Raw genomic sequence first — 16,404 nt, forward strand, 5'->3', positions numbered from 1 at the left:
GGCCATTTTTTGATCGTTGGTCTCCCGCTGGCCAGCACGCATCGCTGCGTGTGGCAGCGAGAGACCAGCAATCAGCGATGCTGGAAACCAGTGTGCACGCTGGTATCTAGGGTAAATAGCGGGTATCCAAGAGCTGCGAGGCTCTTAGATACCCGCTGTTTACATTGGAAACCAGCTTGCTCGCTGGTCCTGATCGCTGTAGGGGCTGTCTATGTGACCTAACGATGTCCCAGCGATCCCATCCATGTCGGATCGTTGGTGGGATCGCTGGGACATCATTATGTGTAACGGGGCCTTTAGTAGACAAAATTGTACAATCTAGATTTAGAAGATATTTAATCAGATGCTTGATCTTATAGGGGTCATTTCGAGCAGCAGAGAAAGATGGAAAGTCCTTCGTCGATAACCCTTAACAACTCTGAGAAATTTTGAAATGGGATAGAGAAGCATTGAAGAAAGAATTCAAGAGGATGCCCGATGTCACCGAGAAATTTATGAAGGATAAAGGTTGATGGAGAGTCATTCTTTCAGTATTGACAACTAGAGATGAGCGAGTAGTGAAGTATTCGGACTCGCTATACTCGTACCGACTATACCATAATACTCGGGTATTCAGTACAAATAGCGAGTCCAATGATAGTCAATGGAAAATGCGAGTAATTGTCTGCTGGACCCTACAAAGCAGTCTGGGGGCTGAGGAAAAGGCTAAAAAATGCGTAAATGTTAAAAAAAAGTATGCTGTAAACAAATGTATATAACATGGGGCCACCTGGTCAGGGCCTGCACGAGTGATTTTACATCAGTGCTTCACTAGAATGTACAAACATTATTTGAAGTTCTGTGTTTTTTTCCAGCAGAGCGGGACTCGTACGCCACTTACACAGTGCCAGTGATATATCAGAAGTGCCGTAAGAGCGAGTGATTATGGAGGCAATCTTCTAAAAGCTAAGTATGTAAGTGGTGTAAGGAGAGCAATCTGCCCTAGGGGCTGTGTTATGGTTAACGCAGGAAGAAGCCACCCATCATCATCATCATCATCCCAAGGGATTCACAATTATAAAGCTTGGACTACTGTCCTTGTTGTGCCACTGGCCAATGTGTAGGCATAGACATAGTGTCTTCAAAACATTAGCCCTAGGGGCTGTATCATGGTTAATGAAGGAAGCAAGACAGGTCTGAAGAGCCAAACAATTATGACATAACTAGGACTACTAGCATAGAGGTTGCAGTGTCCAGGTATAGCCATAGTGTGTCCAAAAATTAGCCCAAGGGGCTGTATCATAGTTGATGAAGGAAGCAAGACGGGTCTGAAGGGTCAAACAATTATGATGAAGCATAGAGGTGGCAGTGCCCAGTGTCCAGGCATAGCCATAGTGTCTCCAAAAATTAGCCTAAGGGGCATGATACCATGGTTGATGAAGGAAGAAGGGTCTCACTCTCATCACAAGTGCCTCCGATGGGAAATATTAATTAATGTAACATAGTTTTTAGCTTATTGACCATGAGGTACATGTGTCAGAAGCAGGTTTTGAAGACATGTGTAAGAAGAAGAAAAGGAGCTTGTATGGGAAGGGATGGATGTAATCACCAATTTAAAAAAAAATAACGCTTTGGATGACTTTAGGTTGGGATACTGTCATCTGGAGGGCTGAAAAACTGTTGTGAAATCCAGTCCTTGTTAAATTTTATCAGAGTCAGCCTGTCTGCATTCTCTGTAGTCAACCATGTGCGTGTATCTGTGATGATTGCCCCAGTGGCACTGAAAATACGCTCTGACATCACACTAGCAGCAGGGCAGGCCGGCACCTCCAAGGTATTGAAGGAGAGGTCGGGCCAACTATGCAGCTTGGATACCCAGTAATTAAATGGTACAGAAGCGTGAGGAAGGATGCAGGTATGATCACTTAGATAGTCGCTGACCATCTTGTTCAACTTATCCCTCCTTGACATTGCTACTGTTGCAGCTAGTCCTTGGTGATGAGCCGGTTTATTGAATATGGCCCCGTTTGTAGACATTTTACCACCACCTCTTTTGGACCTGCTTGGCGTTTCTCTCCCCATTAATGCATGCTGTTGCACAGAGTTGGTATCTCTGCTAGCAGTGGTGTCTGAGGGTGCTGTTGCCATCAAATGATCGACAACGGCCTTCTTGAAGGATTCCATTGTGAAACCCCTTGGTGACTGCAACAGTAGCGAAGGAAATTTGTCCTTGTACCGTGGGTCTAGAAAGGTGGCCAACCAGTATAGGTTGCTATTGAAAATGTGGATTACGTGAGGGTCTTGGCACAGACAGTGAGATATGAAGTGTGCCATGTGTGCCAAGCTGCAAAGAGGCAAATGTTCTGTGACCCCTGAAGGAGGAACAATACCCATCCTCTTCTCACATTGACTCTCCTCCTCCACCACTTCCTCTCCAGCCCACCCATGCTGGATAGACATGAAGCTGGGGTTGGGATTCCCCTCTGTAGTATGAAGTGTCCCCTCTGTACCACTGAAAAAGAAGTCCTCTCCCTCCTCATTTTCGTCATCATCTTCATCCCCTAATGTTACCTGATGATATTGGCTGGGCAGGGTAGGATCACCCATTGTGAAATCTTGCTCCATACCCAGCTGCTGGGCATGCAAAGATTCCATTTTTTGATTCTGCAGCAATTTTTTCAGCAGATATAGCATAGGGATGGTTACGCTGATAATAGCCTGATCACTGCTCACAACCTTGGTGCAGTACTCAAAGTTATCAAGCACCTCACAAATATCAGTGATCCACACTCACTCGACAGTTGTTATGTGTCTTGGCTGAGTCTCAGTGTGATCGGCATGTTTAAACTGGTATTCAGAAAGTGCCCTCTGCTGCTCACTTACCCTTGCCAACATATTATATGTTGAGTTCCATCGTGTTAGCAGGTTGCAAATGAGTCTGTGGTTTGGCAAATTAAATTGCTTTTGAAGCCCTGCAAGACCAGCAACAGCGGTTGAGGAGTGGCGGAAATGGGCGCAAATATCCTGTCAGACACATCTTTAATTTTTTGCACCTGGAAGACAGCACATTTCTCTTGAAGTTATATCCGGTCTGCAGATAGCGGCCTCAGTTCCTCTCAACAGGGAATCCCCCATGACCACCACTCTCCGTTTCTTCTTCACAACATTTTTCTTTCTCCATCCAGGAGGAATTTAAGGCGTACAAGGTTGCTGTTTGTGGGCAAAGTCTTATCCTGATGTATTTCTTCATCGTTTTCCTGTGTAAGAGCCTGGTACTGGTTACTAAGAAGTATGGGTGCTGACTGCCTCCCGATCCTCCTGCTTCTCTGGGTCACATGTCTCCATTCCTCTGTTTCTTCAGGTGCACTTCGAATTTCTTTTCTTTCTGTAACATGAAGAGATAATTCTGCTCTGTCTAAGAACTCTTCACCTTCCTTAATGATCTTCAACGTAGCTAACCTCTCTTCGAGACTTTGCAACTTTTCCTCCAACAGGGACACAAGCTTGCATTTGTGGCATGTGAAGTTTGGCTTTTCCACTGGTAAGTCTGTGAACATTTAGCAAGAAATGCAGCTCACCAAATGGCTCCTGGCCTCTTCCATATTGAGATTTCTTAAAAATGATGAAAGATGAGCCAAAATGCGCGGTTTTCCGATTTCCTCTTTTCAGCTGCAACGGCCAAAACCCAGTGATCGTTGAGCTCACGGAGACTCTTCACTTATCCCAGAAGGCACTGGGAATATGCAAATGATCTCCTCAAAACTCATCCCCTGGTTTTCCGATTTCCTCTTTTCAGCTGCAATGGCCAAAACCCAGTGATCGTTGAGCTCGCGGAGACTCTTGACTTATCCCAGAAGGCACTGGGAATATGCAAATGATCTCCTCAAGACTCTTCCCCTGGTTTTCCGATTTCCTCTTTTCAGCTGCAACGGCCAAAACCCAGTGATCGTTGAGCTCGCGGAGACTCTTCACTTATCCCAGAAGGCACTGGGAATTTGCAAATGATCTCCTCAAGACTCTTCCCCTGGTTTTGGCAGCAGCAAGTATGGAAAATACTAGCGCATGGCATAGCGGCCATGCGCACTTTTTATAGCGTACGGGACCTGCCAGAAACCTCCAGAGCCCCAAGCATAACCAATCAAATCAGGAGCAGGACCTGAGCACCTGACTCCTGAACTCCAATGAGAGCTAGTCCCGTGAGCATGCTCAGAAGCAGGGAAAAAGGACTTAGCCTCTGGAGACAAATGTGAGAATCTGGGTTGCTGCATAAGCATAGAATGACCCAGATTCCTAACATTACCCCTCCTCCCTGAACCCTCCGATCCACCAGCCTGTGCCCGACAGCAGCACAGGTCTCAGACTCGTCAAAAGGCGAGCCTGATCTCCCGGTAGGTGAAACCGAAAACTGGGAGATGCGGACGGTATCGGGGGAGACCAGATCACCAGGTCTCAGGAGGGACACCCGGGAAACAATGGGAGTTTTAGGAGAAGGCCGCCGTGTATCGGCAGGTGTAGCCACTCTCCGTTCGGGAAGACTATCCCGAGCACATAGGGTGCATGCCCGAATAAATTTTTTTACATCCCGAGCCCTGTGCGGCCACCAATACGAACCGGCCAGTGACTTCGTGGTCTGCATATAGCCACGATAGCCGTCCGCATTGGGCGCGTGTGCCCACGCAAGAACTTTAGGCCGCTGGCAAGGAGGGACAAAAGTCTCGCCTACCAATTCGCAATCAGACCATTGCGGGGCACTGTCTTCCTGAGAAGCAGCAGGCAGATGGTGACAACCGCATATGGTCTCCTGCGCCGAAAATGTCTCTGAAACGGCGCGAGACACCTCCATGGGCTCAGAGGGTAGAACCTCTGGCTCGGGCTGATCCAAAGGCTCAAAAAATTTGGGAGCCGGAGTACCTCTATGCTTGGTGTGAGCACGCTCCAAACCACGCTCCGAAAAACGGAGGTCGATACGGGAGGAGATGGAGATTAGCTCCTCCAGAGTGGTGGGGATCTCCCTAGTGGATAGAGCATCCTTTACATGCTCAGCTAGTCCTCTCCAAAAAACTAGGATAAGTGCCTTGTCAGACCACTCTAACTCAGACGCCAGTGTCCGAAAACGGACGGCGTATTGACTTACTGAGAGTGATCCTTGAGACAAGGCAAGCAATTGGAGTGAGGTATCGTGTGTAACCCGTGGACCGAGAAACACCTGCTTAATAGCAGTAAGGAGATTAGCTGCGGTCCGAACATCTGAGTCACCACGCTGCCAAAGTGGCGTTGCCCATTCCAGCGCCTTGCCCGACAATAGGGAAATAATAAAGGCCACCTTGGCCCGTTCTGTATGGAATTGCGCAGCCAGCAGCTCCAGATGGATTGAGCACTGGCTGATAAAACCCATACAGGAGGCGCCATCCCCAGAATATTTCTCAGGTAACGGGAGGCAGGTAACTGTCGGCGCAAGGGCGGACATGGACATATGACCCACCGCATCCGTAATTGCCTGGACAGCAGCATCCATGGCCTGCGAAGCTGCGAGGGCCCTCTCAAGGGTAGTCAAGCGAAGCGAGCCTCGAGCTGTCACACGCATTGCACAAGTTGCTGCTGATCTGCCATTTAGCCATACCCTGGCGCTAGTATTATGTTACGGCGGCGGAACACGCTTAAAAAAATATAAATAAACGTGTTCGCCGCCCGGGGTCCACCGTGCGGCAGGAGTAAAAACCGCTGCTGAAAAGGCAGAGCACCAGGACGGTAATGTGCACAGGAAGAACTGAACCTGGTGCGCAAAAGCAAACTCTGTTAAAACTCACAGAGCTGTACCCAAAACATAAATTCAAAAAACGCTGAGTCTTTATTAGCCTCACAGACACTCAGCGGCACACATGCGGTAGCCAAAGTCGGAGTAGTTAAGAACAGCACTACACCCGAATGGACTTACAGTAGGTAGGCGTGTGCACGGCGTCGCAACTGCGAACACCAAAAGCGGTCTGCAAGCGCGATATAGCAGGCGCGAAGCAGGACGCTGGCTGCTGCAACTGGCGGAGCTTGAGCGCGCTAAGTCATTCACCAGTCCAAGCATCCATCACCAAACACACAGCAGCAAGTATGGAAAATACTAGCGCATGGCATAGCGGCCATGCGCACTTTTTATAGCGTACGGGACCTGCCGGAAACCTCCAGAGCCCCGAGCATAACCAATCAAATCAGGAGCAGGACCTGAGCACCTGACTCCTGAACTCCAATGAGAGCTAATCCCGTGAGCATGCCCAGAAGTAGGGAAAAAGGACTTAGCCTCTGGAGACAAATATGAGAATCTGGGTTGCTGCATAAGCATAGAATGACCCAGATTCCTAACACTACGGCCACTAGGCACCGGTTGGCAATGTGACCAGACTGCCGGCACGCATGACAGATCACAGGTGCTTGAGCGGACCGGGGCCTGGATCCCTCATGGGAAGACCCCTGACGCTCGGACGCCTGATCGGGAGATTCCAGAGGTTTAGCAAAACTGGGTGCCAACCTAAACCTCTGCCTATAATAGGACTGCTCCAACCTTCGCTCGGCAAACCGAAGATCTATACGGGTGGAGACGATGATAAGCTCCTCCAGTTTGGTGGGAATCTCCCTGGTGGCTAGGGCGTCCTTCACATGGCCAGCCAAACCTCTCCAGCATGCCGGAATGAGAACGTTATCTGGCCACTCCAACTCAGAGGCCTGCGTCCGGAACTGGATGGCAAAGTGGCTGACCATGGACGAGCCCTGTGACAGTGCCAGCAGCCGGTGCGCGGTGTCATGGGTAACTCGCGGTCCCAGGAAGACCTGCTTCAGAGTGTCCAAGAACTGCGAGGCACTCTGTACCACATGATCACCACGCTCCCACAGTGGTGTGGCCCACTCCAAAGCCCTGCCCAACAAAAGGGAAATAATAAATCCCACCTTAGCCCACTCGGAGGGGAATCGTGCAGCCAGCAGCTCCAGTTGTATAGTGAACTGGCTAACAAAACCCCTACAAGAGTCGCTATTGCCCGAGAACTTTTCGGGCAGCGGGAGGCGGGACAAAGTCAGGGCAGGAATGGCAGTGGGCACACGGGAGACAGCCTCTGTGGCTGCCTGAACAGTGACCGTGGTAAGGCCGGTTTCACATTTGCATTAAAGGCCGCAGCATTGGCCTGCGCACGGCCGCCGCTAAGCCCCGCCCCCTGCCGCGCCTCCGTCGGTAGCTCCGCCTCTGGACGCATGACGCTGCATGCGTCATGCGTCCCCTATCTTTATCACTGAGGATGCAGGCCATGCGCAGTATGCGTTTGGCGGCACCTGCGTCCTTTTGACGGTGCGCCAAGCGCAACCAAATTGCAACAGCTTGCGTTTGGTGCTGGCCGCCAAAACGCATACTGTGGATGGCCTGCGTCCTCAGTGATAAAGATAGGGGACGCATGACGCATGCAGCGTCATGCGACCGGAGGCGGAGCTACCGGCGGAGGCGTGACAGGGGCGGGGCTTAGCGGCGGCCGTGCGCAGGCCAACGCTGCGGCCTTTAACGCAAATGTGAAACCGGCCTAAGATCCACAGCTGAGGTTGAGTGCTCAAGAGCCGCCAACCTGCCCTCCAGCTGCTGGATGTACCTGTGGAGTCGCTGCTCATCCACCGTTACTAGCCAGACCCTGGCACTAGTATAATGTTAGGGCCTGTGGAAAGCACCAAATAATATAAAAGGAGATATGAGGTGCATTCACAGCCCGGGGTCCACCGTGCAGAGATGGAACCTGCTGCTGAGTAATGGCATACCTAGATGGTGCATGAACGCTTGCTCACACGTGGGTTAACTTCATCCAGTGTGAATGGAAGCGAACTCTGTTGCGCCACAGAGCCACTAAGACAAACGCCGGAGCCTGTTAAACTCACAGAGCTCGGCTGAGTGAGCGCTAATTAGAGGTCACAGAGCTCTGTCCCAGAGGAACAGGACTAGAGCTCCTCTAGACCATCAGCGCTCGGCGCCGTGGCTGCGGTGCCAGCAAAAGGAGGGCATATATACAATCGCACCAAGATCGCACAGTACCACTACAGCGGACGCCACTAACCACCCGGGGTGGGGAGGAAAGCGCTAGAGGTGCGCACGGTGTCGCACTGGCGGTTACTGCTACCTGGCGCGGTACGATAGTGCCCTGAACAGGAAGGCACAGTCGGACACTAGGTAGTGCAGAGGACTGGACTGCACTGTGGCGTATAGCTTAGCCACTGACCGGCGCTGACTCTAACCCTGAATCCCTAACACAAACACAACCAGAGGGAGGGAATCTTAATGAGTTTGTCACCAGATACATGCATCCATCTTCATCCACACACATAACAATTAGAGTCTATACTAGCGCATGGCCGTGTGGCCATGCGGCTCTTTTATAGCACCGTGCTTCCGGGACCTTCCCTGTAGTGGACCAATCATAGCAGGAATGGGACCTGTGCATGTGACCCCCGACCTCCAATGAGAGGTCATCCCACGGGCATGCTCAGTAGGCAAAATACAGGACTTAGTCCCTGGAGCATCTGTTTGCTGCTGACTCAATCATGGTGTTACAGCAGAGCCTGAAGGAGCAACCAGACGCCTAGCATTAGCCTGGGCAAGACGCCTTGACCGACGTCTTTGCTGAGCAGTATTCACAGCAGCCGCAGAGGAATGGGAGACCGTAGAGGACATGGCTTGATATTCCCGCTGTACAGTGGGGGAAACTTGACGCCTAACATCCAGGGCCCCGCTCTTGTGCTTCTACTCATTGGGCCCCAAGTGCTGTGTGTCTTCAGGCCCCAAGTGTTGTGCGCTGCAGGCCTGTGGTGCACAGGTCTGCGCTGGGGCCAGGAGCTTTCTTGGAGCTGTGCATGGCCATCTTACCTTGACTGCTGAACAGATCCTGCTCCCTCCATGTTCTCTGTACTTCTGGTCATGTGACATGTACTGGACATTGGAAGCAGAGCTGCGCTGCTGGGGAATAACTGTGAGGTAAGTATGTAAAACATTTTTGTTTTCTTTATAAAATGAATTCAATGGATGAGGGGGTGAGGGTAACTGCAAGTGATGAAGTGGGGAGTGTAAGGGGGACTGCACATGATGGAGTTTGGGGGTTAAAGGAGACTGCACATGATGAAGTGGGGGAAGTAGGGCTGCACATGATGAAGTGGGGGAATGGGGCTGCACATGATGAAGTGGAGGGGTAAGGGGGACTGCACATGATGAAGTGAAGGGTAAGGGAGACAGCACATGGTGAAGTGGAGGGTATGTGGGACTGCACATGATGAAGTGGGGGATGGGGACTGCACTTGATGAAGTTGGGGAAGCGGAACTGCACATGATGAAGTTGGGGTAAGAGGGACTGCACATGATGAAGAGGGGGGAGTGGGGCTGCACATGATGAAATGGGGGTAAGGGAGACTGCATATGATAAAGTGGGGGGGTAAGGGGGACTGCACATGATGAAGTTGGGGGAAGGGGACTGGACATGATAAAGTGGAGGGAAGCGGGACTACAATTGAGGAAGTGTGTCTGAGGGGAGACTGCACATGATGAAATGAAAGGGGGATAGGGGGCTGCAAATGATGAAGTAAGGGGGGCTTCAAATTAAAGTGTGGGGACTGCAAATGTTGAAGTAGGAGGAGAGGACGGGAACTGCAAATGATGAATTCAGTGTGAGGGACGGGGGACAGCAATTTAATTGAAGGTGGGGGTGGGGAGAGCAAATTATGAATTGAAGGTGCAGGTTGGGAAGAGCAAATGATGATCTAGGGGGAGAACAAATAATGAATTTTGAGGGTGTTGGAGTAAATGATGCATTGATTGTGGGGTAGAGCATTTGATAAAGAATAGAGGGTGGGAGAGAAAGACATGACAATGAATTGGGGCAGGAGAGGCATGCAAATATAATGAATCTAGGTTAAGGTTAGAGCGGGAGGTACATAGAGGGGGTGTTGAGGATGAAGTGACTGGTAATGAATTGGGAGAAAGGGTACAGGTGCTAATTAATTTATATATTAAATGGGGAAAGTGGCTATTCATAGTTAGTGGGTGCACAGTGGCAGATTATAATTTATATTTGGAATGGTGGGTTGCATAATAACCAATTATATATTGATGGTGGGTGCACGTCTGTATTCAGATGTGTGGTGTAGAAGAAATGGAAAAAGTGGGGAATATGCTCTGAAAGCGGTGCTCTAGGTAACTGTGTTTATGCAGAGATGAGTCCTTGCTGGAAGAAGTGACAGCGGTCTGTGCTGGATGAAAAAGAAACGCAAAGATGATGGACTTCAGCTAGAGACATCACTGGTGAGTCTGAACACTTGCAGTATATACAGAACTCCTGTGTACATTATCACCGGTGATCACTGTATTACCTGTACATTGACACTTTATACAGAGCTCCTGTTTTTGTCACTACCTGTATACTAACACTATAAACTGTATACTATATACATAGGTCCTGTGTATAATGTCACTGGTGGTCCCTGTATCACCTGTACACGAACACTGTATACAGAGCTCCTATGTATAATGTCACTGGTAATCATTGTATTACCTGTACACTGAAACTATATACAGAGCTCCTGTGTATAATGTCACTGGTGATCACTGTAATACCTTTACACTAACACTATATACGTAGCTTCTGTGCATAATATCAGCATTGATCACTGTATTACCTGTTCACTGACAGCAAATACAGAGTTCCTGTGTACAATGACACTTAGTATTGTGTTTTTTTTATTAATGATCAGTATGTAGTATTCAGTCACTATGTGGTGGTAATATGCGATTTGTGTAACAGAGAGTCACCCCCCAGCCTGTACACAAGGACCATACTGTAATTGGACTTACATTATCATTCCTTGCCCTGTATCTGTTGTGGACATGCTTGTCTTTGTTCCACTCTGCACGGGGCATCTCCAATACACAAACCTGTACAGAGAATGCAGACAGGGTTTCTGGAATGTTCTGTTCTTAGTCCTTGGTGCTATGTGTAAGGGGGTGGGTGTTGGGATCAACCCCTTTATTGGGCAGAGATACTAAGAGTGGTAGGACAATAAGACACATAGTCAGTTAGTTGATGCTGTGTGCTTTGAAGGACAGGGATCTGCACCTGTGGCTGGATCCTGGTATCATGTATGGAGATTGGAGATTATTTTGCCACATAGAATTGTGATGTCTCACCACCCTACTGGATTTGAGGACTGAATCTAAAGACTGTTGTTGTGTGGTGACCTGCGAAGAACTGGGATCTTATGCTGAGGCGAGATCCCAGTGACCGTGTGAATTGTTAGAAGCGGCCACTTGGGACATTGTTGTGTCCCTCATCTGCTGGATCCATTTAATTCACCCAAGGACTATTTCTATATTTTCCTGGCGTCGGATTGCCAGGTGGCGCCCCCGGATTTGCTCTATTTGTGTGGACTCATTGTGGACTAATTACAGATGCTGCGGAATTACTTTCATTTGTGTTGTCCCAATTCCCTGTTCCAATAAATCTTTTTGGATTTGTTTATTGGCCTGGTGTCTCTACCTGCTCTGTCGCATACCCCATCACAACCTGGTCATGGTGTGGTAGTATTTGCTCCTTGTATGTGGTATTATTCGGTCACTATGTGGTGGTAATATATGGTCTGGTCATGGTGTGATGATATTTGTCCATTGTATGTTGTATTAAAGGAAAAATGTTTGTGACTCATTCCCTTAAAGAAAAATACATAAAAATATGTTTATTTTTAATAGTTTAGAGTAGAGTAGGGTTCGGCCAAAAGAGTCTACCATGTCATGGTGGCAGCTTAAAAATTCTTTTGGCCAGAACAAAAGCGGCTGGTTATGAATGTGATCTGGTGTTAGATGGGAACTGTTAATATCTGATTGGTGAGGACGTGGCGGAGAAGTTGAGTTTTTCCAAGAGTGGGCGGTGGGACGATGGAGGCACAGCTGGGGTTGAGCCTGGTTGGAGTCTCAAAGGGGCCTGAAAATTTTGCCAGTATGGGGCTCCGAAATTCCTAGTGGCAGCCCTGCTCTTCTGGCACCAAACCAAAATGTTTTACAAAGATTTGCTGAACCTGAACATCCGGAGGTTCAGCCATCACTATTTATGTTGCAGTTGTTTTTTACACCTTTGTTGAGTTAACCAGGAAAAGGATGATTCTTCTGCAGACTGAAATGAGTGCATGTATTAAAAATTTACTCCATTATACTCTATTTTTTGCATCACTGCATCCTTTACCTGATGGTATATCACACCCTGCACTTTTTTAAATACTATATTTTGGACTCACTTCCATGCGGTTGAGTTTCTTGTCTGATTCTGATTAAATTTCTTCAGTTTCAGTTGTTTTACCCTCTATGCTCTGATATCAATCCCATGATCATTCAGCACAGCATTATTTAGTTAGCAAGAGACAACGTAATTGCCACTGGGAAGACAATGTCATTATCCTCCCATCTATTTTCTTCTAAATAAAAAATATATCTTTGACTATAATTCTGTCTTATCATCGTCAGCAACTGTGATGGGAGTTTCTGTCTGACTCCTGTGGAGAACTTATGTGCAACAGTCAATAAAGTTTGATTAGACTGGGAAACTACCTTAAAGGAATTATAAAACAATTAACTCTCTAGGGATCAATTATATCTTCCTTAAAGTCTGTATCTCTGGATGTTTGAAATTATGTACTGTACATAGATCCATTTGATGTGAATTGGGCTAATCTGCAATACCTGAAACATCCTGTGGAAAGGTGTGACATTAATTATGGTAAAAAGATACCCATGTTTTTCTAATCTTGGTCAATCTGTTTAACAATATGCTTGAACTTGCAGGAGTCATTGCAAGCAATGGAGAAAGATGGAAAATCCTTCGCCGATTTTCTTTGACAACTTTAAGAAATTTTGGAATGGGAAAGAGAAGCATTGAAGAAAGAATCCAAGAAGAAGCCCAATGTCTAACTGAAAAATTAATGGAGGATAAAGGTTGGTTGAGTTCCAAAAAGGGATCTCATGGTCTCAGACCAGGCCATACATATTAGAAATATTTTAACCAATAATCAGCTATTCAGTCATGCCCATAATCATGCTTGTGTGTTCTTGGGGAACATTCCTGATTCTTGATTCTCCTTTTTCCAACTTCTACAATAACTAAACTGTCAGACTGGATCTACGGCTGATTCCTTGAATCAAAAGGTCACTATGCAATCTATGCAAACAAGAGGTCACTATGCAATCTGGACTACACTTCAGCAGTCACTGTGTAGCAACCTTTAACTTGGTCGATATTTTGCCTATGTCCCTAGTTAGTGTATTGTAGAGTTAAACAGTAACTAAACTATTATAAAAAAATAATTTTCCCCCACATGGAAATTAGTGAAACTTTTCGAATCAATGTGTTTGGGAATTTTTGTCTTATTTTTTGTATAAAAAAATCATGTAATTGGCTTCCATCCCCTACATTTTTCCCAGTCTATTTGCCTGGCTTTAGCTGCATTAATATCAGAATCTACTCATTTGGCATACTAATTCCGGTAGTGGTGGGTCAGCACCTGTGCTCTGCCTTTGTTACTGCCATCATCAACACGCCCAATGAGTGCATTTTGATATCAATGCAGCTAAAGACAGGAAAATTATATAAACAGACACAATTAAATAAAAGTTTAGTTATTCTGTAAACCCCTGACTGACAATCTTCTATATATATAGAAATGAGTGTATGTATGTGTGTGTATCAGCCACGCCCACTCCACATAGCAACCAATCACTAAGCATCTTTCATTTCACCAGAGCGGTTTAAAAGAAGCTGAGCTGTGATTGGTTGCTATGAGCAACAGTTTTCCTTGTAGACAGTTGTGGTAACTGAGGCCTATTATTCCTATCATTTCTATGAAATAACACAATTTATTACCGTGTGACACAGACCACCCTCTGACACAGACTGCAGGGGGAGCCCAGTATCACACAGGATAGGATTGGATACATGGCTCAGCAGTCAGTATCACATAGGATAGGATTAGATACACAGGTCAGCAGACTGTATCATACAAGATTGGATTAGATACACAGCTCAGCAGACAGTAACAAACAGGATAGGATTAGATACACAGCTCAACAGACAGTAACACACATGACAATTGGGTATTTGCGATACCTGTAAGCTTCCCCAAACCCTCATAGGGGCACCCAACCAACTTACCCACCAACTACTTGGGGCAGTCATCCTCATCCATAGGGCAATGTCTTTATGGTCCCATCTAATATTCGGCTGTGCCGCTTTGCGCTGGTGGAATTGCTCATCATATCTGAGCCAACCCTGACCACCAAACACCCTATAAGCCTCACCAATTGTATCCATGTAGCAAAAAAGCGCCAAACAGTTCTCCGGTGACTTCTCCCCAATGATGCTGGCTAGGATCGCGAAAGCCTGCAACCAATTATTAAATGTACGAGGAATCAACCGATGCCTCCTCCTTTCCTCGTCCTCTCCTTTTGACTCGTCCCTTCTTACCCTATCCAGATTAAAACGTTCAAGGGGGAGCAAGGAAAATATATCTACATATTCCCTGTTCCAAATCCTGTCTCTCACCACCTTTTTCAAATGCATACCTAAAGGTCCCTCAAAACAAACGTACACCTCTCCTCTAGCTGTGTCATCCAGCGGCGGTGCATCAACCCTCCCGTCATTTGCCGTCGTCAGCTGATGTCACGCTGACATTCGCAGATCCACCTGACACTAACTGTACAACCGAGTTGGCTGAACCTGTAGTCCCACTATCGCCTATAAGCCCAACCCCCGAGTTACCCACCCATGCAGATTAAGGTGAAGACTCGCCCTGACCCAAACCAGGTTCCCACAACTTCCACAACTCACTCAAACCCCGTAAAAACACATCCATACCGGCTCCTCCAGCGCCCCTCGCAAACACATTGCCACTCTCACTCACGCCTGATGCTAGTGCCAGTTGAACAGTAATGATTCTGCCTCATCTGACTGCCTGGGCGCTGTGATCCCAGCAGCTGCAAATTCGGAATCCAGATGCTGATAATTGCTGTTCTGCTCCAAGGTGTTCCGTGGACTCGCCATATCCGAGGATCCATACAGCTGGACTCTCTGGTCCGCTGCGCTGCCCACTGGAGTGTCGATCCTGAGGTGTGTAGGCTGCATAACTGCAACGCTTGATCCAGCCAGATGCTGCCCGCAGCTCTGATACCCGCTGTCTCCCTCCCCCCTTAGGCTACTATCATCTAGGGCCCCAAAACCCCTAGTGAACCCCGCCCGCTCATGCCTCCCTCCCCCTTCATGATGTCCCAGGACCCACAGGGCCCCACATGTCATAGTTTGAATAACCGGCAGCAGCCGGTAAGTGGGCGGAGCTACTGGGCCTGCGCTCCCCCACCGCTCCCTGACCTGCCGTCTGCTGAACTAATTCCCTCCTGGACTCTGCTATCTGCTGGGCTGCAGACCGCTCCTGACGTGGCTCTGCAATGGCCGAATTTGAACTTCCCGCCACTGCCGGCGGGTGGGCGAAGCCACCGCACCGAGTCTTCGGAGGAGGCGCCCGGCTTGCAGGCCCCCGTACAGGCTGATTCGGCTCCTGCAGCCACTGAGTGAGGCTTGTTCCTGGCTGGGCTCTCACTGCATCCCCGCCCGGTTCCACGCCATCCCCCCGCATCAGATGAGGGGGGGCGACCCCCCCGCTGCAGGTCCCGCAGTGACCGCGGATTCCTTCCAGATCCAGAACAGCGTGCCCTCGGCCTGCAGCCCACGTTCCCTGCCGGAGGGTCCCTGGAGGGGCTCCTCATTCTGCGCCGGACCAGTGGGGTTGCCTCAGGATTAAGGCGCTCCGGAGGCCTAGATCTCCGAGGCCGGCATCCTTCTTCAGCATGTCACTGCTCGGCTCCCCCACCTTGTAGCATGTATGGATGCCTGCCACCAACCAGCACCCCTCGAATCCACAGCATCTCGGAGCTGTTGTAAGATAGCTTCGACGTCCATCATGCAGGCATGTGCAGCTTGGTGTTGCTGTAGCAGGGGCACCTAAAATGGTTGCCCCGGAAACATGATCCCCTTTCTTGTAGCATTCCCCACAGGCTCCACCTTTCGCCCCTACTTACCCCATTCAGCCTTACTTCCCACCCCTGTCCTCTTTAGTTCCTTAACCCCAGCCGTGCCACACCTAATACCCCATTCAGCTCACTGTAGGTCCCCTCAACCCAGTCATGCTGGCCTCTCCTTAAAGCCTGCAGCCCAGTCCGGCCTTACTGGATAGGATTAGATACAAAGGTCAGCAGTCACTATCACACAGGATAAGATAAGATACACGGCTCAGCAGACTGCATCACACAGGATAGGATTAGATACACAGCTCAGCAGACAGTAACACACAGGATAGGATTAGATACAAAGCTCAGTAGACAGTATCACA

At 48.5% G+C, this 16,404-nt stretch overlaps 1 protein-coding gene across 1 annotated transcript in view; it reads left to right on the forward strand.

Annotated features, from left to right (window-relative positions):
- Positions 1–12,780: 12,780 nt before the first annotated feature.
- LOC141052020 (cytochrome P450 2C8-like) overlaps positions 12,781–16,404 on the forward strand; it is a 29,734-nt gene continuing 26,110 nt past the window's right edge. Inside the window, exon 1 of the mRNA XM_073549192.1 lies at positions 12,781–12,961. Coding sequence (XP_073405293.1) covers positions 12,796–12,961 — 166 coding nt within the window. The 5' untranslated portion in view covers positions 12,781–12,795. The remainder of the gene's footprint in view (positions 12,962–16,404) is intronic.

Source organism: Dendrobates tinctorius, unplaced genomic scaffold (assembly GCF_039654945.1).
Source record: "Dendrobates tinctorius isolate UK_male_01 unplaced genomic scaffold, ASM3965494v1 ptg000158l, whole genome shotgun sequence".
NCBI classification, from domain to species: domain Eukaryota; kingdom Metazoa; phylum Chordata; class Amphibia; order Anura; family Dendrobatidae; genus Dendrobates; species Dendrobates tinctorius.